The 20,602-nt window shown below is 43.1% G+C and overlaps 3 protein-coding genes across 3 annotated transcripts; 1 reads left to right on the top strand and 2 right to left on the bottom strand.

Annotated features, from left to right (window-relative positions):
• Window positions 1-505: 505 nt before the first annotated feature.
• LOC134464060 (diencephalon/mesencephalon homeobox protein 1-A-like) lies at window positions 506-3,737 on the top strand. The gene is made up of 5 exons (XM_063217501.1): window positions 506-534; window positions 1,297-1,442; window positions 1,769-1,947; window positions 2,446-2,785; window positions 3,349-3,737. Exons 1-5 carry the CDS (start codon window positions 506-508, stop codon window positions 3,735-3,737), a joined length of 1,083 nt encoding a protein of 360 aa, XP_063073571.1.
• A 1,374-nt stretch (window positions 3,738-5,111) lies between these two features.
• nsun4 (NOP2/Sun RNA methyltransferase 4) lies at window positions 5,112-8,328 on the bottom strand. Its single transcript, XM_063185701.1, has 6 exons — window positions 8,116-8,328; window positions 7,672-8,018; window positions 7,298-7,452; window positions 6,959-7,122; window positions 6,551-6,675; window positions 5,112-5,745 (listed from the first exon to the last, which is right to left on the bottom strand). The coding sequence occupies exons 1-6, from the start codon at window positions 8,206-8,208 to the stop codon at window positions 5,469-5,471; spliced, it is 1,161 nt and encodes a 386-aa protein (XP_063041771.1). The 5' UTR covers window positions 8,209-8,328; the 3' UTR covers window positions 5,112-5,468.
• Window positions 8,329-9,074: 746 nt separating this feature from the next.
• On the bottom strand, window positions 9,075-16,630 carry pif1 (PIF1 5'-to-3' DNA helicase homolog (S. cerevisiae)). Its single transcript, XM_063185687.1, has 12 exons — window positions 15,776-16,630; window positions 15,310-15,436; window positions 14,853-14,978; window positions 14,370-14,523; window positions 13,713-13,827; window positions 13,198-13,304; window positions 12,912-13,051; window positions 12,084-12,190; window positions 11,768-11,855; window positions 10,461-10,606; window positions 9,869-10,060; window positions 9,075-9,267 (listed from the first exon to the last, which is right to left on the bottom strand). The coding sequence occupies exons 1-12, from the start codon at window positions 16,310-16,312 to the stop codon at window positions 9,217-9,219; spliced, it is 1,890 nt and encodes a 629-aa protein (XP_063041757.1). The 5' UTR covers window positions 16,313-16,630; the 3' UTR covers window positions 9,075-9,216.
• Window positions 16,631-20,602: the final 3,972 nt, after the last annotated feature.

Below are 20,602 nucleotides of genomic sequence, written 5' to 3'. Positions count from 1 at the left end.
ACACACACACTCTCTCTCTCTCTAAACACAACTAAATGCATCTAAAAGGTCAACAGTCATTTCACTAATTACCTAATTCAGGCTATTTTTTAATAGACCAATTTGTGGCAGTTCTAACCATAATGGATTGCCAAGTCCATTTGCCAGTCCTCTGTCTTGAAGAGGAGATCAGTGATTTCTTATTTGCTGGGTTTCCTCTCAACTTCTTAATTAGGTTAAATGGCTTGCCCATGTCAATATTCAAGTCAATGTCTCATCTCCTTATTTTATCATTTTCACTCTGCTTACACCGCACATCTCTGGGAAGCACTCTGAACATATTTGGCAACAGCAGTATATTTAAACTGGGTACAGCATCATTTGAAGTGTACTACAATATTTTGAAGTGTTGTTTTATTCTTGGGTAATATTTATACAAATTCTTCTCATTTTTAAACCAAAAGAATGATCCAACAACTCGGTGAAGTAAAATCAGCCCATTCGGATTGTTGCCATACCGCTAACCATGCATGGAAACAAGACTCTTGAGAAGAGGCAAGCAGCCAGCTGTCCTGGGCCCTGGGAGAGAGGGGGCCCAGAATCGGGGTCCTCATTACACTGTATGCATTGAGAAAAGGGCCCTTTCAGATGACTTTAGTCCTGGGTTCCGTAAAAAGCAGTCAGCGGCCCTGACCGTTAATAAAGACAGCTCTACCTCATTGGCCATTTGCTTTGCCTCCGATCAGCTGGTAAAAGTTGACTTGTTGCAGCCCTATATATTTAGTGGACAAAATTTAAGCCGCAGGGATGCCTGTTAGATTGCACAGAGTAACTGGTGTGGTACACAAACAATTGACCACTGATGGTTATTGCTTAAGAGCTGTGGGTGAACAGAGGAGCTTCATGTAACAGTGAGTACTATCCAATGATCTCATACTGTCATGTCATATCATGCATGTTGTAAGTATATAGTGGCGATGTTTTATGTAGTCCTTTATAAGACTTGATGTTGTGAAATTAGGCTGTTTTACAATTGCTTCCAGAATCATCTTATTAGGACTTTTATTACTGTGTGCATGTGTGTGTACTTTCTCACATGAACGCCGGACAAATGGCGCCACACGGCAGCCTGCAGAGCTGATATATGAATGTGCACTGTATGTGTGTGTGTGTGTGTATTTTGAAAGCACTTTGAGTCAACCTCCCAGTTTTGATATGGTGCTGCATAAATACATGTTGTATTGTATATTGTAATGTAAAGAAGCAAGTGTGTGGTCTGTGGCTGTCTCAAATGTGACATCTGTATGTCATCTACAGCATCAGCATCATCATGCTGCACTGTACAGGGAGTGGATCCAACCAGAACACGTTGACTACTCTAGGTGGTATGTGCCATGATGTGCTGCATGCCTGTAGCTGCCACATGCCCACTCACGCAGTAACCTTCGCTGAGAGGCTGGCAGGTAAGTGTAACTCAAAAAATGAAGAGAATGTGTCCATGGTATTTCAATGTCATGGTATTTAAGTTGAATGACATACTGTACTTTATTGTTCAATGGACATACAGTATAGTTTATCATTATAGTATATTCATATAAGTGTATGTAGCCCTACTACTACTAGTGTATGTTTTTTAGACTTTTTCCAATGATGTCCAAGTCCCAAGTATTGTTTGGTCTGTTTGGTTCCTGAATTCCTAAAAATCCCCAAATTCCTTTCTGGGCAATACAGGTTTCATTAACTAATTCATTCATCATTCATTCATTCATTGCTCTGTTTTTCATCGTAGACATGCTTCTGGAGGCTCAGTATGGTTCTCGGCACCAGAAGCAGCGGCGTAACCGGACCACCTTCAGCGCAGAGCAGCTGGAGGCTCTGGAGAAGGTCTTCCACAAGACCCACTACCCAGACCTGCTCACGCGGGAGAGACTGGCCATGTGCATCAGCCTCCCTGAGGCACGCGTTCAGGTAACTAATGAATGAATCTGTATTGTCCACAAGTGTGGAAGCTTGTCCTCAGTTTCACCATGTAAAAGTCACATACTAATACTAATACTAATAGTGTACTGTATGTTGACCTACAGTTTGTGTAGTTTCACTCGTTTCATTGACTGCCCTTTTTATTTAAAAAAAAAGTTTGGCTGGGATGGGTGGATGTTTGTTTGGGATAAAATGTGTGTGTTTAAATTCATGAAAAAAATTACATGTAAACATCTTGTTTTTTTTGTGTTTTTTTTTTACTTCTTTTGTGGTTTTCTGAATACAATTTGTAATTTGTTTCACATTGAATTTATACCATATTTTAAAAGGTTTCATTGATTTATGTCTACAACTTCTAAAACATAAAAGATGACAGACAAATCTTTGATGTCACTTTTGTTGTATGCTTGCATGAAAATAAAATTATATTGTCAAGTTTATCCTGTCACAAATGATTAACCAGCCACCTCTCTCCTGTGTGATTAGGTGTGGTTCAAAAATCGCCGTGCCAAATTCCGTAAGAAAAATCGCAGTCACCAGAAAGCACAAGTACAGAGGCAGAAAGAGGCGTCAATGGCAGTTCTAACATCAACCAAAGTGGAGAAGCTGCCTCCCGTGCTAAACTACTTGTCCTTTTCTTCCAAAGTGATTGAGGAACAGCCTCCACTCATTTCATGGGCAGGCCTGAACATAGATCAGAATTTGAGCTCAGCAAAACAGTCTAATGATAATAATAAGTCTTTGGAGGACACCACCAAGTACAAAGGAGGCAAATTCCCAGAGGATGTCCAGTTCACTTCCTCTAAACAACACAGTGCAAAGCCAGGTAACTCAAGCTCTTTCAGCTTGATGATGATGATGATGTAAATCAAAAGAGCAAACTAAAAGGTAATGATACACACAGGGACACTTTTTGAGCCATGTTGCTTGGCAACAACCTGATTGGCTTTCTAATTTTTAACCGGAATAGATTGAAAAAATGTCCTCTGTCTGCTGATCCAGGTTCTCTTGATAGAAGCTTCATAGTTCATACACAGTCCAAATCAAATCTTGTTTATCGTTGCCCTGGAACATTGCTCAAAAAGTTGCCCTGTGCATAATCGCAGTAAGAATCAGAAATGTTATGCAAGAAAAGAGTTCAAATGCAAAACCTCCTAACTCCATTTCTGAAGACCTGCACTTCTATATTTTTAGAGAACCCCGTTGTTGGTTTGGTTTACATTAATGTACTTGATAATACATATAAATAGCTATATTACATAAATAAAATAAAAAATATGCAATTTTGATAGCTTTGTATTAAATAAAAATGAATTAAGATTATTTTCTGAAAAGGCACTTCGGGGGTTTTGCATCTGAACTCTTCGATTGTTCTCCACCCCCCTTCAGATTCCCTGCTGGATGGCAGAATGACCTGTCTGGGCCTCAGCAGTGGCACCTCTCAGATCCACTTTTTCTCCTCTGCACCAGTCAGCCTGCTTTATCAACAGGAAAGAAAACCTCTGCACGACACCACCACCAGTAGCCAGACACAGTGCGTACGCTGCCCTCCGTTCCAAATGGCTGCCTCCGCTCCCGTCCCATACTTGGGAATGAATATAAGCATTCCCGCCTCGAGCCTATCTTCCAAGTCCAGCAGCTCCTACATCCAGTCCCTGTCCCATCATCCTCATCCAGAGCTTTGGAACCCCTCATCCCTCCAGGCAGCAGCAGGTATGCATCCTGATCACAGCATCAGGACCGATAACCACTTTGATTCTTATCAGAACCAATTATAGCACTTATTTTCAAATACCTTTTGGCGGGCTTTTGTAGCCATTATTTAAAGGTGCATTGTGTAGGATGGTGGCCAGAGAAGGCATCCACTGACAGGGGCCCTTAAGAGGGGGGGGGCCCGCAAAATTTGCATCTTTCACAGGGCCCAAAATTTCTCCTCGGGTATCTGATTGCAACTATTTTGCTCATTGCAACTGTGCAGCCATTTGCCAAATTTGATCTTTTTATGGATACATATTAAATAATTAACTAATGTTTACTAGAATTAAGTACAGTGAGTTTTGCAGCTAAAAATGTCTTGAAATTCAAACTGGCGGCCAGTCATAATGAATACTTAGAATTTAATGGTGGTTGTAAATATTTGTGAAAAAGGTGACATTTGTGAATGGGCAGCATGAATTCTGGAAAGAAATGGAACAGCTAAAAAAATATTACAGTGCACCTTTAAAACAGGATGAAGAGAGAGTGTGACAGGATCAGGAAATAGCCTCAAGTAGGACTCGAACCTGGCTCCCCAGTGTAACGGCACACAGCATTGTAGCCCATTGAGCCACCGCACCCCTATACAGGACTGGACTGGCCATCTGGCACAGCGGGCATTTCCCGGTGGGCCCTGCACCCTCCTGGGCCCCTATTTTCAGAAATGCAAATATATATATATATATATATATATATACATATTTTTTCTTATATATATATAATTTCTTTTAGCATTTCTGAAAATAGGGGCCTACGATGGGGGGGGCCCACCGGTGAGTCAGTTCTGTGCCGCTAATTATGAGGAGGCCCCTTTAATCCAAAAGTGCCCGGGCCCCATTTCTCCCCCAGTCCAGCCCTGCCCCTATAGCACTTAAAAAAAATGATTTTAGTTGGTTATGTGTGTTGCCTAAAGACAAACTGCTCCTATGAAATCTGGTTATCTAGATATTGAAGTATTAATATACAGTTTGTGGTTGTAACACTTGCATAATGGACACACGTTTCTGAACTCAACATGATCAGTGTCATAGTGGTGATGACCCACTGCTGAGATGTATGTGTTGTGAATATGTGGTGCCTAGTTTCCCCTTTTTTTCTTTAGCTACCTCGCTTAGTGTTGCCAGTTTGCCATTATTAAATATTCTGTCCGATGATTAGTTCCCTTCTGTGTTTGTATCTTCTCTGGGTGTTTTGTAGGTTTCATGGGCATTTGCTTTTGTTTGTATTTATTATGAATATATTTCAGCAATGGCTGCTATGACAAGTGATTTATACATATAATTTTTTTGGTTCGTATTGTACAATTTATTCTGTCATTTTGTAAGTATGGGTCCCTTGCTTCTTTGTAGAATGGTAACAATGATAGAATAAAAGAAGGGTAGGCCATGAAAAGAGGGTTGTTCATGTATCAGTGGTGTTTTTATTGCTAACAGAGGAGTTGTGAATTCATGTTATACGACTTCAGCCACCACGCTAGAGATTTTGTAGTTATTGTTCCTTTTTTTGCCTTTGAAACACTGTGGTCATCAGTTCATTTGAACTTGTGTGACTCCAGAGCTCCATACACCAACCGTAAGTATCTGTTGAACGCCTGTAAACTTAGATTTAGTTTCAAGTAAACAGCTTACCAATGTCACAGAGTTCACTTCAGTATAGAAAAATGTTGAGAACACTGCGGAACAGGTAGTCCAGTAGAATATCATCAGAAAACAACTGCCAGGATATGATATCACGGTGAATCTGATTCTGAAGTTCTAAGCAAGTCGTCGCAACTTGCAAAAATACATGGGTCCAAAATTGGCTGTGAGATGTGGCAGCACCATCACCCCTAAATTCATGTCTGGAGCGAAATGGAAGGTGTCCTTGAAGAGGGCGGTAAATGGTTGGAGGTCAACGACCTCAGTGCATATCCCCAGTTCCTCTTCAGCGAGCCTCATGGCCTGCTCCACCACACATTGGTTTTGCAGCTGGGAGAGGGTACACGTGGCGTACATGACCTCTCCTCCTCTCCTCACCGCCTGCAGCCCTGATCTGTGGAGGGCAAAGATGATGTGTCAGCGCTTCACAAAGAGATAGTGCTACTACATATATCAGAACACGTGAATCGGACATGGAATGTTGATGTATTGAAATGTTGGTCTAATCCTGTTAGATTTTTTTTTTTGCTTCATTTTTATTTCTGAATTACATGTATGAGACATCAATAATAACAAACATGTAAGATGGGGATGGTAAAGGTATGGGTTGTATGTGGAGGAGAGGAGCATATGTGTATATGAAAGTGAAAAGTGAAAGTCCATTGGGAAACTCCAACTCCCATTGTCATTGTGACACAGCACTCCACAGCACACAAGTGAACACTGCACACTGCACACAACGAAATTGCATTCATGCCTCACCCGTGCAAGGGGGCAGCCTTCAGTGGCGCCCCATGGGGAGCAGTGCGGTGGGACGGTACCATGCTCAGGGTACCTCAGTCATGGAGGAGGATGGGGGAGAGCACTGGTTGATTACTCCCCCCACCAACCTGGCGGGTCGGGAGTCGAACCGGCAACCTCTGGGATGCAAGTCTGACGCCCTAACCGCTCACCCATGACTGCCCAGTCATGTATATGTGTGTATGAGGATGTTTATGTGTGAATGGTGAATCACAAAAGATCTGACTAATGCTGATATTGATGGAATTGACCTGTCTGATGTGAAAACAAATATCCCTATGGAACAATAAAGACTCTAATCTAATCTATGATACGTTTAGTTCTGCACTACACAAGACTTCAGTTTTCAACTCGTTTACTTGATGGCACTCAGCAGGCACTACAAGACCTTTACTTACAGTAGCAGCTGAGTCTGACACAGCGGCAAGTTCTGCCTCTCTTTCGTCCTGGAACGGCTGAATATGTTGTTATTCTCTTCCATTAAAGAGTGTCTGTCGGTTGTGCATGGGACATCCACCAAAACCTGTCGGCAGGCACGAGAAAACATTTTTTAAAACAAGTTTGAAAGCGTCCCATTTATTTTCCCATGTTTTTCAATCAAAAGGAACAACATGGAGGACTATGGACAGTTGCAGTTATCTACCATGTTTATAATGTATTTATCATTTATGTTTTTCAATCTGAAAAATGTACTACTGTTTGTTGCCATTTGATGTTTTGCACCTGAGTGCAGTGTGGAATATTCCAAGGGATACAATATGCACCAATGTTAATGAGAGAGGTCATGACTGATGATGCAAACTTACTTTGTCAAAGGTGTTTTCGGGCCCCAGTTCTTGCCATTTGCGGCCGTCAAAACATGTGATGCGCAGCTTGTCCTCCGAACAGAGGTCATCAGGGAGGAAGCTCAAGAGGGTCCTCTGAAGACGAGACATGCGCGACTCCGACCAGTCATTCACCCACAGAAACCCTGAAACGCCACACACACACACACATCACTGTTTTTGGACGCATCATTGAATCCCCACAAACATGCAACAGCAAATGTTTATAATATGACATATTTTTGAGTATTTAGGAAAGAATCAATTCATAGAAATGATTGGTGAATGAATGCAGAATGCCACTTTTCTGCCTTAACTTACTGGTGGCTTGCGCCTGAAGAAGTGCCAAGGTCTTTCCCCCAGGAGCAGCACAGAGATCCAACACTGACTCTCCTTTCTGGACATCTAAAGCCAGGACAGGGAGCAAGGAGGCTGCGTCCATGAGGTAGTAACCCAACAACCCATGACGGTCTTGCCTAAAGGATACACAGAGCGAGAGAAAGACAAAACATTGAGGAGAATGCAATAAATGCTGCCTTCAATTGAACTGAGGCCGATGGTACATACAGTAGGTCCTTATCAATAGGTTAAAAACCACCAATATCCCCACACTCATACAGAGCAGGTGATGTCCAGGGGCAAATGTCACCAAATAGCACATACATGGGCATTATATTAATGAAACCAATAGTCACCTTGCTGCCTTGAAGCGCGATGTATCTCCTTTGGGGAAAACGAAACACCTCACGTTTGGAGTGATGGAGACTTTTGAATGGTGACTGCTGGTGTCGCCAGTAAAGGACCGAGGGGCACCATCACTTGTGATGTCCACACTAGCAGTGACAAAGTCTCGACACCCAACTGACTGTAGTTGAGTGACGGTGTCGTCATATGAGAAATTGTTAAAGAGGGCTCCGTATTTTTGCTCAGAGAGCAAGCTCACACGCACCGAAGGCCACAACTCCCCAAACTGAAGACCATAGGAAGCATCAAAGTTGTGCAGAGCAAGATCACTGGGACTTACTTTAGGCCGTGTCGCTGCCTGAAAGAAAATGCAATCAAATAAAATGGCACAATGGCATGTATGAGTAGCCTATGGCTAAGTGTGAAATCATTTCCAAGCATTCTTTCCACCTTACCCACTTGGTTTTCACACGATGCCTTTTCTGTGTAAATCGTACAAGATCTTCAATGTTCTTGTACAGCAGCCTCGGATTCACTCGAAAACTCATATCGTCTGTGTTAAATCAATGATGATGGCACAGCCTACTTACACATGTTGTCCGAAACATGTGTACAGTGCGCAATGTCAATTTAGTGATGCTAGCTACACTATTTCTCAACTTCCGGTCTACTAAAACAGGTTGAGTAAAAGTCCCCCCCTGTGCATATTATACACAGGCCTACACACCAAAAAACGCTGCATGAGTGCTCTCCACATTTGCTGCAGCCAGAATGAAGCACAAGACAACTCAGACACACACTTTCCTACGTTATATGCAAAAGTAACGTGATGCAAAGCCAAATGTTCAAAAAGTACAATGCCTGGTCTTTTTCATTTTCACTAAACACTTGATCTGAAGAGCTTACAACTTTTTTTTAAAAAGGAAAGCAGTTAGGATGTCAGACTTGTAGCCCAAAGGTTGCCGGTTCGACTCCCGTCCTGCCAGGCTGGTGGAGGGACTAATTAACCAGTGCTCTACCCCATCGTCCTCCATGACTGAGATACCCTGAGCACGGTGCCATCCCGTCTCACTGCTCCCTTGCGGTGCCATTGGGGGCTGTCCCCTTGCACGGGTGAGGCAAAAATGCAATTTTGTTGTGTGCAGTGGAGTGCTGTGTCACAATGACAATGGGAGTTGGAGTTTCCCAATTGGGCTTTCATATATGAATCTGGGCCATCAGATATGCTTGCGGTGCAGTCTTACTTTCTATTATTCATTATCGAGTACAAGAGCCATTAGTAATTTTCTGCAATGGGATCACTTTATGCCAGGGTGTGGCTGCAGGTTTTCAGTTATACAACTGATCACACCCCTATAAACACTTTGTTTTCCCTTCAGTGGTATTGCCACACACAATGAGCCAAGACCAGAGACATTTTTAAAATGTTTATTATAAAAACATGCAGGTGGAGCTACAGTTGCAGATGTCCATCTCGAAAAATAAATAAGTAAAAAATAAAAAAAGTTACAGGGATACGATGATTTGCCAGCCAGCAGCAGAAAGTCTTTTCACAGTTAGAGAATCACTTTGCGTTTCTTCTTGCTCATGAAATCATCCAGGGATGACTAAAAGGAAGAAAGAAAGAAAGGAGCAAAATAGTCAGATGTGCTTTTTGGATAAGATCACCACATTTTATGTTCAGTTTTTCCCTCCTTGCAAGATATTAAAAATCCAGGAGCAGTTAGAGGTCTTTGTAAAGCTTTTTTTTTGTTCGCATGATAGCCATTAATATATGCCTAATGACGGCAAAATGAAGGGACAACTAGGTCCTTAGTACTACTACATCAATAATAAAGGCTGTAGGCCTATTGGCAAAGAACAAGAGATTTGTGACTACATGCCTCAACAAATGAGACTGCTTTACACATGTCTTAGAACTATCTTACACAAACAGTTAGGCATGTAGTTATTGGCCAACATGTGAACCATAAGTGTTGCAGATAGGTTGAATAAGATGCAGTTTATGTATATCATTTTTGAAAATACCTCAGATTTGGTGTCTTTTTTGCAGTCATCTTAAAAATATCCCTTTTACAGAGCTAAAATGCACCCGTCACAATGGTGTTTCTATTTTTAGCCTCATGCCACGTTTATACGCAAACAAACAAAAACATATTCTCATGTCAAAATATCTGCATTCATGTAACCAAGACCTAAGGCCCGCACCTGTGAGAGCATCCTCTCCTTCCTCATCATCTTGTAGAAGTTCAGGACGTCCTGGTTGGCCTTCACCACATGGGGGTCGAAGTCCAGCACCCGCAGCCCCTCCAGACTCCGAGCCCGAGACAGCGCCACGTACGCCTGGCCGCTCTCAAACACGCGCGCCAGGGAGATCTCCACACAGTCCAGAGTCATGCCCTGCCACAACCACAAAACAATGACATGAGATGAGAACCATCATGATACTTAAATATAGTAAGTGTGTGTGTGTGTGTGTGTGTGTGTATGTATAGTATATTCACTTGTCTCACAAAAACAGTATTGTCAGCGTTGTTGATGAATGCATGCGTTTTTGTTATTAACCCCTTTGCTTGGAGCATAACCTGACAGTCATCAAAATTCTTTGTGTTACTTAAGGCTCTCTGTAATGTCAGCAATGTTGTTGTGATGTAGTTGAGTCTTTTCAACAATGAGTGTATGGGTCCGACAGCAGGCCCATCTAAACAAAGAGGCTACTAACAACAAACCATGCACATGTACTAAAAGACCTTCTAAAAAACGCAGTTCTTGTGTTGTGAGCGAGAAAGTGAGCATTCACCTGGCTCTTGTGAATGGAGATGGCCCATGCCAGTTTAAGGGGAAGCTGTTGCCTGGTTACGTACTGCCCTCCATTGGCCTTGAAAACCCAGCGCTCCCTTTTGATCACCTCTGTCACCCCACAGAGGAAGCGCACCCGAGGAAGACCTTTAAAAAAAAAAAATCAAACAAAATTAAAAGGACTCAACATGGGGTTGCTGTGGTGCATCATGTTAATGCATCATACCACGAGTGGGCAAAATGTCCATGGGGATACAGGTTCGAGTCTGGCCTGGGTCATTTGCCAACCCTGCCCCATCTCTCCCCTCACACTACTTTCCAATTATTTGAATTAAGGCATTACAGCTCCCAATTTCTTTTTCTAAGAAGGGCTCAAATTGTGCAGTCAAGATCATTACAATGGTTATAAGGGAAATACAAAACACTGAGGCTATTAACCTCACAAACAATGAGAAGCTTATTCTTTGGATCTGCATACTGTAGGACTGTCTGTGAGTGAAAATACAATACATGATTAAACAGGGATGGGTGATTATTCAAACATGATTCGTGTCTGTGATCAAATTCAAGTTTATTAAGATGCTAATGGGCCAATTTCCTAGATTATAAAATACAGCAACAAGTGCTCAACTGTAGCCAATCAAGATATTGAGTTGATGATCATGACACTGCATGGGAAGGCTCTCAGTCTTGCATAGATTACACATTTCTGTGTTACAGTGTTAGAAAACATGAGCTTTGAGTGTGTATGTGTATTGTGTACATGCATACACAGCTCTTAAAAGGTGCACTGGGTAGGATGGTGGACAGAGTAGGTATTGCAACCATGCTGGTCATTGAAACTGCGCCACCTACTGCCAGATTTGATATTTTCATGACTATTTACAAAGTAATAAACTAATATTTATTAGTAGGACCATGGAGAAGATCCTCCATTTAATGTGAAAAGTGCCATCTTCCCATAATGAATACTTGGGGATCATGGTAGGTATTCATGACAAAGGGAACATCTGTGAATGGGCAGCATGAACTCTGGACATAAACTGCTAAAATTATTAACACAACACAGTGCCCCTTTAAACATGCATAGTACAGTTACAAGGCAACACCATTTAGATTTTTCTGGAAGCAAAATGGTCCTGCATTACTGTATTTTTAGTGCGGAGATTGTAGCGATTTATAACAGAAAACACTACAATCCTCAAAAAAAGGAAGGAAAAGAAATATCCCAGTAGTTTTACAAGGATGGCCAATAGACAATTTGATCTGGAAAACATCTTTGAAACGTTAAATAATTGACCACCATACCATGATTGCCTGATGTAAAGTCCAACACAACCCCTCTGGCTCCATTGACAAGGCCTCGTTGGACATCTAGATTCTTTGTCAGCATGACCTGGAAAACAGGGCACAAAAGGTTTAATCCATATTCAAAATGCCTTTCATCTTGGCCATGTTAATTAAACCATGTTAAATGTGAAATGGATCAATTACAATCTGAAGAGGGAACTCAAATGTGAAGTTTCCTTACATACTAGCTAGCTTTGGTGCACATCAAGACTGATTTGTGTAGTGAAATGAAGATTTAAAGTGTTCCGTGTGTGAATCCAACGGACAGACTCACCTGTGCTCCGACTTTTAATTGCAGCGTAGTCCCGATCTGATTTTGATTGTCCAGCATCTTGAGCAGTGTTGGGTTGCTATCCACAGCATCATACTGGCGAACAGCACCTGTAGGCAGAGGGAGAAGACAGAACAGTGTCTCACAGATGGAAAGGTGTGTAGCTGAAAGATATGCGAGACAGACCATAGCGGTAAGGCACAGTAGAACAGCAGAAATGCCAGTAAAGCAGCAGTGACAACAAGACAATAAGTCAAGGCTGGCTCAAGGCATAGCAGAACAGACGACACTGTGGTGAAACGTCATTTCAAAGCATACAGCGCAGTATGGCAACTACTACTATGAATGGATTTTATTTATTCAGAGCAGCATGTTCCTGCTTTCACAGTGCTGGTCAACTTGAAAAATGGAGGAGACATGCTCGTACTTTCGCCTAATGATTCTCACAGTTTTTAACTGGCTGTTGAATCCTACATAAAACATAACTGAAAGGACAAGACAATTCAGATTTTTCTTTGCTTATTTGCCCAAAAATGTTTCGGGTAGAGCCCTTATTCAGCGTGTAATGGCGATTACATTTTGAAGAAGGGCTATGCCCAAAACGTTCATGGGCAAATAAACAAAGAAAAACAAGTAAGAGTGCCATCCTTCGCTTCCTTCATACAGTACTGGTAAAGACATCAGATAGTGGTTGCAAGCCATATTACTGTACCATACAGAACTATTTCCCTCAACATTTTAGGACGTCAACACTTGGCACGAGAGTTCTCCGCCACCAATTTAGACAAAGGAGGGAAATGCGGAACCAATAATGAGCAATAAAGTCCAAACCTGGGAGCTGCTGCAACTTGTTGACATTGGTGAGCTCCACATCGTCCTTGTGTGTGCAGAGCCGGGTGGCCAAGATGCCATCTTTCTCTATGCTGTGGCTGGCGGTCAGGATCAGCTTGGCCGTGATGTCAGACGTGACTCTGAAAGGGGGAGGGGGGGCAAGGAGTGGTTACATGGAATAGAGTTTCCCATTGTAGAATAGTGAGACAAAATTGAGAAAGCAAAAAACATTTAAAATTGATGTGGTGGCATGGAAATTGTAAAAAAATTTTAAAAAAATGTGTACCTGCCCAGTCGTACGGCCTGTAGCAGTGAGATGAAGGCGTTGTCCGTCTGTCTCCGCACCTCCATCAGTTCCATATTCACATGCATGCACTTCCTCCAGCTCCTCGCCTACATTACCCAGACATCCACACATTATAACAGCACTTTAGAGCCTCTTCATTGGTTCAATATTCATATGGATGCACTTCCTCCACTTTTTGCCTACATTACCCAGACATCCACACATTATAATAGCCCTTTATATCCCCTACCGTCAATGCATTTCACCGGTACACAGTAACAATCATCAACCCCATTCATAAAGTTACACCAATAAAAATAACAACAATACATGTACCCTTAGGTAATGAAATTATGGACATCTTCGAGACACTGATTGCCTTCATTTGTCACAAGTGTTTACATGTATTGCCATTTCAGCAGCTATGGCTACATCATGGCCCCTTAATTTGTCATAAAAGAAACAATTGGGTCATGGTCATGGATTTGGGGCGAATGAAGCACTTGATTGCTAACCTGAAAGCAAAAGGTAGGCTTCTCTTTCCCTTTACACACAGGAGGCAGCTGCAAGAAGTCACCACACACGATCAGCTGAATACCTCCGAATGGCTGTGTGGAACGTCTAATGGACCTGTGGCGACACACGAGGGAGACGGGGGTGGGTTAGGGTGGGGTGACATCAGGTTAAAAGTTAATTAAAGTGATAGTTCACCCATCATCTCTAAACCAGTCATATCAACTTTCATAAATCAGCGTTCGGCAATTTAACCACTCGTATCCCCACAACATTGAACATGTCGATCAGGTCCACATACTGCATTACTTGTGGCAATTAGCTTCTGTGCCATGCACAGTCAGAGCATTTCTGTTATGTTAAAACCGAGTAATCAGCACAAATGTCGATTTAACAGAACATTCAGTTGCAGGTCCAGTAAGCTATAGGATAGCCAGAGTTTCCCACAGCCAGAGTTTCCCACAAGTAGCATTGTGTGCCGGTGCTACAGGAAAATAACATTGGGCCAGTGCAAGTTTCATGACTGAGTGTACTACCTCCATTGACATGCATGTGTGGCTGTTGACCAATCCAACAAATGTGGTGCTTGGTTTTTATTGTTGTGGTGCGGCGCTACAGAATGGGCCATGTATGGTAAATAACACTGATAGCCCTCTCACCTGGCGATGGCCTCCAGCTTATCAAAGAACTGTGCGTCCACCATGGAGACCTCGTCGATGATGAGGTGCTTACAGCTGATCCAGTTCTGGAGCACCCCCGGCCTCTGGGCCAGCTCAATACACTGCTCCAGAGTCCCCGTCCCCGACCCGATGCCTGCCAGCGGCACCAAAAAGAGAGATTAACCGTGTAACCAACTGATTCATCATCATCATACAAATCACTGATGATGGAAAACGCTGATCATGGACCACTTGGTAATGTTTATATCCAAGAAATATACATCAAATAAAAAAAATGGATATACAAAAATATAAAGTATATATATTTTTTAATCAACATACGAGACCAGATGAAGGGTAAAGACAAACTTTTGCATACAACTATTGACAACAATTCAAATGCAAAAGGCACACCCCCATTTCACATATCATTTGGCTAACATTCAAAGCAGTTGGAAGAGGTTGAAAGGAGAGCCATCAAACCTGCGAAGCTGTGCAATGTCGTGCCCCCGATATGGCACGCGGCTACCCCTGTGCTGGCAGTGGCATAAGTGCCTTTGGGTGGGAGAGAGCCAACAATCCTCTTCAACAGAAAAGACTTTCCTGTACCTGAGAAGGTGAAACGTATAGCATTTAATCAAATTGACAACATGCTTCCTAATCAACTTAAAAGATGTATGCAATGTAGAACAGAAAGTGAAATGGACTGTGTGTGTGTGTGTGTGTGTGTGTGTGTGTGTGTGTGTGTGTGTGTGTGTGTGTGTGTGTGTGTGTGTGTGTGTGTGTGTGTGACATGGCCAAATTCAAAATGTTCCCACGCTGCATTGTATACGAAACAAAACAATGCAAATGACCCTTACTGTGTACTGCACCATGCCCAGTATTGAATGAGTGAATACTGAAGAGTTATAAGTCAGTGTAAATGACTAGTCATGTGTACCTGCACTTCCGGTGAAGAAGACATTCTTGCCACTGAGTACAGCACTTAGGACAGCAGACTGCTCACTGCTCAGCTTCCTCCCAGAGCTCAAAGCAAACGTTGGCTTCTTGCTAGGTTGACTTGATGTCTGTGGGAAACAATGGAAAATGTAAGACACAAACCTGATTCTTTCTTCCTCTGCAGTTTGCAGTGCACCATAGTATACACATTTCTGCGATGACAACCCAATGTATTCTATTGGGAAAAGGTACTGGATATAAATTGTGTGCACGGTGTGTCAATGCGCCATCGGTAATAAACAGAGCAATGTGAATTTGAGCAATAAATCAGTGTGATGTTTGAGTCGCACACAACAACAAAAAGTAGCCAGGACTTTGAGCCCACCATTTTCACTACACCAATTCATGACCAATACAGTCTTCAAATGAAATGACCAATCAAAGTCACAAACCTCTATTGAACCTACCATGCCATCCTGTTCTGGCCTGGGCCTCTTCACTTGTTGGTTGCGTTGGTTCATCACATTACTTGAAAGACTGGCAAGAGGGCCACCAGCTTTATTTTTGGCACTTTGGGCTTTTTGTACATCCTTCTGCTGTAAAGGACTAATAGCAACAAAAGTCCGAGAGAGTCCAGCGAGGAGTTTCTCTCGGTCAGTCAAAGGTTTACTTGCCTTCCATGCCAAATGTTTGATGCTCAGAGTCCTTAGAAAAACAACTAGACGATCTGGAGGACAGTCCGATATCAAAACCTGAATATCAGGCAAAATCCTAATAGTGCATTTCCCGTCCTTCATAAAACGGGTAAACCGTTTGATGTCATGAAGTACGAAATTTCGTGGAGTTTTGTCGTGTATTCGCAGAACCATTTCCTGAAATTCATTTCTTTCCAAAGTCACTGTCGTCCGTCGTAGAAATTGGCTGGTTGAGGCGAGACCAGATGAGTTTAGACGCTCAATAGTCACGCTGCACTGGAACTGAATTTCATCGTCCTGTTGCAACATTGTAAACGTTATCTATTCCCTACATACAACAAAATGCGCTATACTTGATGACTGATATCACAAGTTCATCAAGATTTGAATAACCTACGCTAACGCACCCTCAAACGCTGAGTAACCTTGTAGCCTACCACCGGGTACATGCTGTGAAAAAATACCTCCTCGGAAACAGATTTTCGTTAGGAAAAAAGTGCCCGACCTATATTAAAGCCAAACTAAAAGACCTACAGCTTGTCAATAAACAAAGCTAATAGTTTACCGACAAAAGTGGACTGATGCACAGACATCCAGCGCACCACACACAATAATCATCCCAGGTTTGCTTTCAGACTTTCAGCTGGCCCATTTAAATTCGACCAGCCAATCAGCGGCGGTTCTTCACAAACACATTCGGAGCGTTGAGCCAATGGGGTCGCGCTGCGCTTTTAAAGGGACCACAGCGATTGCCGCAAATCATACCAGACAAGCTGGGCCTATTACTCGTGTTTGTAAATGCTCAGCAAGTCATTATTTTAATTGTTTCGTACTGAAACAATTAAAATCGTGACTTACTGAGCATATATATGAAACTCAAGTAATATATCCACATGTAAACATCCCTTTTGTGTGAGCTTCTAACATGTGCCTGTCCAATTTGCAGTGTGTGTGTGTGTGTGTGTGTGTGTGTGTGTGTGTGTGTGTGTGTGTGTGTGTGTGTGTGCGTGCGTGCATTTTCAGTTTTTGCTTAAGTAAAAGGGTATGGATACTTTTTTATATTGAGGTTCACTGGCCAGGGCTCATAATCAGGAAAATAAAGTTAGTTGTCCTCCTCTCTCTATCTCCTACCCTCAAACATAGGTTACTCAGAACTTCAGAAGCAGTATGAAGGGAACATGGTGCACAGCAGCTTTTTTCTTCCTTTCAGCCCAGGTCCAGTGGGCAAGAATATCTTCTGTGTAACAAAAACATGACCACCATATAAAGGCCTATACATTATACATACATTATATGTCTGTATATATACGCAGAGACAATGTCATCATATACCGATATCGATATACCGGTAGAGGCACTGGGCCCTCAGGAGTCAAAAATTGCCCGCGCCCTTTTCAGATCCCAGTCCAGCCCTGGCCTGGTTAACACCAGACCTAATCACAAGTGAGATCTTTCAGATCAAAACGATTGTGTAGAACTAAAGGCAGTATGGGAGTTCCCAGGCTAGGTAAACATCACATTTCTTGACAACAAACTCATTATCTGTTTTTGTCTGTCTGGTTGTGTGTTCGTTTTTGTGTGTTGTCTGCAGTGTTTTAGATGATCTGCAAGGGGCAGCACGCACGCAGACGCACACACACACACACACACACACACACACACACACACACACACACACACACACACACACACACACACACACACACACACCTAGCGCTGGCCAGGTGGCTAGGTTTATCTCCAGGGCCGCTGCTAGGCATAAGCAGAGTGCTTAGGGTAGGCTTATTCAACTGAGGGGCAGCTTTTCAAATTCTCTCCAGTGGGGCCGGCGTAGAATCTGCATAACTACAAGCAGCATAGTGTCTGAGGTTAGGGTGCGAAACAAGCGGGTAGCTTTCCAGACAGAACGGATAGACCTATTCGCTTCTCTATTTCTCAGTAGCCATACTATGGTTTATTTATGACACTGTTTTAGATAAGATATCACTCTCATGTGAATGCATAGTAGAGCTATCCCCAACCTGAAGTGTTAGTTAGTGATTGCAAATCATGCACGACCGCAGATAGCACACATAGGCCCAATTTGTTTCTGGCCTTATGGGGGCCCAGAATCTTGCCACATCTGCCAAGGTGCACATCTGGCCCCAGGGCCTCCATTTGAATAGCCCTGGTTAAGGGCCTCAACCACTTTGCCCCGAACCTCCTAAACTGACAAAATGATTAAATTGCATTACAAAACGTATAGCCTATGTATTAGTTATCCAAAGGCCTGTCATTTAAAAACGATCTGCCTCCTTTCCCACCTGACTCTATTGCTGGATCTCAAATGGTGCACTTGTGCACTTCAGTTGTCATGTTTCAGTGCGTATGTTGTTTTAGTTACGCACTGAAACATAGTGCGTGCCCGAAGTACACAAGTGTGCCATTTGAGATCCAGCATATGTACGCCTATGCCTACTTATTAAAGAGTTCAGTCAGGGCAACCAAAGAAAGTAGAATTGGATAAGAACTATCACTCGGGGAGAAATGCATTGGTCACGGTGTAGTACGTGGGCGTAGCTTACGTACACGATGCGCATGGTCAGTGGGTGCGACACCATGATGGATAAAAATTGTGATTCCCCAAAATCCGGAAACTCCGAAAAGAGGATATCCGGTTGTCAGTGTTCAGTGTGTGGTCAAATTAACTGCAGCTGTCAGTCTGCAGCAATTGCAGGGGACAATTAAGGACAGCTAACAAGCATTCACGGCATCCTGTGACTTTTCCACACTCCAACCCTGGCAGTAGTGGCCAAAGAAACTCAAGAGAAAGAACAATCTCTTGGCGGGGAATGCATTGGGCACGGTGTAGTACGGGGGCGTTGCCTGAGGACACGACTGGATGGAAAATTAACTCCCTTGCGCATGGTCATTGGTCAGTGGGTGCGATGGATGCTATTTTCGTACTCCCTTGCACATGGTCAGTGGGGGCGACACCATGATGGATAATGGGGCACCTAAGTCACGCCCTCTACTTCCTGGTTCATGGGGCAGGGGGAGTCAAAAAATAATTACTGGGCTTGAAAATGAGTGTTTTTTTGGCACCAATCCAAACCTTGGACCTCCACCTATGCACCACAAATCCAAAATCCATTTTCAAGCCCAGTAATAATGTTTTGACTCCCTCTGCCCCATGAACCAGGAAGTAGAGGGCGTGACTTAGGTGCCCCATTTGTGGCCAAGTAATGGCAGCTGTTGGTCAGCAGTAATTGCTGGGGGTAATTAAGGACAGCTGACAGACATTCACGCTGTCCTATGACCTGTTCCACAGTGAATAACATTTCCGTACTCCCCTCGCCATCATTTCCTACTACGCTGTTATGACGTGAGTAAGCCCTCTTGTCTCAAGCCTCTTTGGTAGTGGCATTGCACTTTGCTTCGATGCCTCAGGTATTGACCATAGAGGAAATGTGACTCCCCTTGCGGCCAAGCCATACTACGCTGTTATGACATCATTGAACCCTCTTATCTATACTCTCCTTGGCGCAACTGTGGTGGTACACACTTTTTTGGGGCCAGCTTTTGGCCATTTTTTGTTCCGTTGTGTTGGGCAGAGGTAAAAAAAATCTGGACTGACAGTGAAAACTCCTGTTGGACCCATGGTTTGAAGGGTGGAACAGGTCACAGGACACGGTCAGCTGTCCTTAATTATCCCCCGCAATTAATGCTGAACAACAGCTGCAGTTCATTTTACCACAAACTGAACACTGACAACCGGATATCCTCCTTCGACCGAGTTTACGGAGTCACAATTTTTATCCATCATGGTGTCGCACCTACTGACCATGTGCACTGTGTCCTTAAGCTACTACACCGTGGCCAATGCATTTTCAATGGAGTGGTACTCCTATCCAATCTAAATTCTTAGGTTTTTACTTTCTGTACCTGGATTTTCCACCTTTGGTGTTGGGCACCCTAGATCTACAGTAAATCAACAATACTCGGAAACATACAATGCGGGGAACTTAGAACCCTTTTTTCAAAAAAGGGTTCTATGTTCCCCGCTGCTTCCAAGTAGACTGCTGCCGCATGGCAAAGCGCAGGTTGTTGTTGCACTTCTGACAGGTTAGGTTTAGGGATAGTTTTGGTCAGGGCACAAATTTACAAGGGCACAATTTGAAAACTCGGAAACATACAATGCGGGGAGCATAGAACCCTTTTTTAGAAAAAGGGTCCCAAGTTCCCCGGTCCCATACAAAGACAGGGGAACATAGGACCCGGGGAACATAGGACCCGGGGAACATAGGACCCGGGGAACATAGGTACGCTCCCGTCTGGCTCTTTCAGTGGGAGCGTACGTATGTTCCTTGGGTCCTATATTCCTATGTTCCCCTGTCTTTGTATGGGACCAGGGAACTAGGACCCTTTTCTATGTTCCCCGCATTGTATCTAACCCTTCCCAAAATCGTACCTAAACCTAACCTGTCAGTAATGCAATGTTTCTGAGTTTTCAAATTTGTGCCCTGACCAAAACTATCCCTAAACCTAACCTGTCAGAGGTGCAATAACTTGTGCTTTACCATGGCAGCAGTGTACTTGGAAGCAGCGGGGAACATAGAA

Source organism: Engraulis encrasicolus, chromosome 2 (genome assembly GCF_034702125.1).
Source record: "Engraulis encrasicolus isolate BLACKSEA-1 chromosome 2, IST_EnEncr_1.0, whole genome shotgun sequence".
NCBI lineage: Eukaryota > Metazoa > Chordata > Actinopteri > Clupeiformes > Engraulidae > Engraulis > Engraulis encrasicolus.
The sequence above is the reverse complement of the archived record's forward strand: the minus strand, read 5'-3'. Positions and strand labels throughout refer to the sequence as shown.

Excerpts from the sequence above, each read along its gene's own strand:
- LOC134464060 (XM_063217501.1), top strand. The coding sequence starts at position 506 with ATGCATGGAAACAAGACTCTTGAGAAGAG. Across the intron at positions 1,443-1,768 it reads CTTCGCTGAGAGGCTGGCAG|ACATGCTTCTGGAGGCTCAG; the intron begins GTAAGTGTAACT and ends TTTTCATCGTAG. Across the intron at positions 2,786-3,348 it reads ACAACACAGTGCAAAGCCAG|ATTCCCTGCTGGATGGCAGA; the intron begins GTAACTCAAGCT and ends ACCCCCCTTCAG.
- nsun4 (XM_063185701.1), bottom strand. The coding sequence starts at position 8,208 with ATGAGTTTTCGAGTGAATCCGAGGCTGCTGTACAAGAACATTGAAGAT. Across the intron at positions 7,123-7,297 it reads TCTTCAGGCGCAAGCCACCA|GGTTTCTGTGGGTGAATGAC; the intron begins GTAAGTTAAGGC and ends GTGGCGTTTCAG. Across the intron at positions 5,746-6,550 it reads TGTCAGACTCAGCTGCTACT|ATCAGGGCTGCAGGCGGTGA; the intron begins GTAAGTAAAGGT and ends TGCCCTCCACAG.
- pif1 (XM_063185687.1), bottom strand. The coding sequence starts at position 16,312 with ATGTTGCAACAGGACGATGAAATTCAGTTCCAGTGCAGCGTGACTATT. Across the intron at positions 13,052-13,197 it reads CAGGCCGTACGACTGGGCAG|AGTCACGTCTGACATCACGG; the intron begins GTACACATTTTT and ends TCCCCCTTTCAG. Across the intron at positions 11,856-12,083 it reads AATTAAAAGTCGGAGCACAG|GTCATGCTGACAAAGAATCT; the intron begins GTGAGTCTGTCC and ends CCTGTTTTCCAG.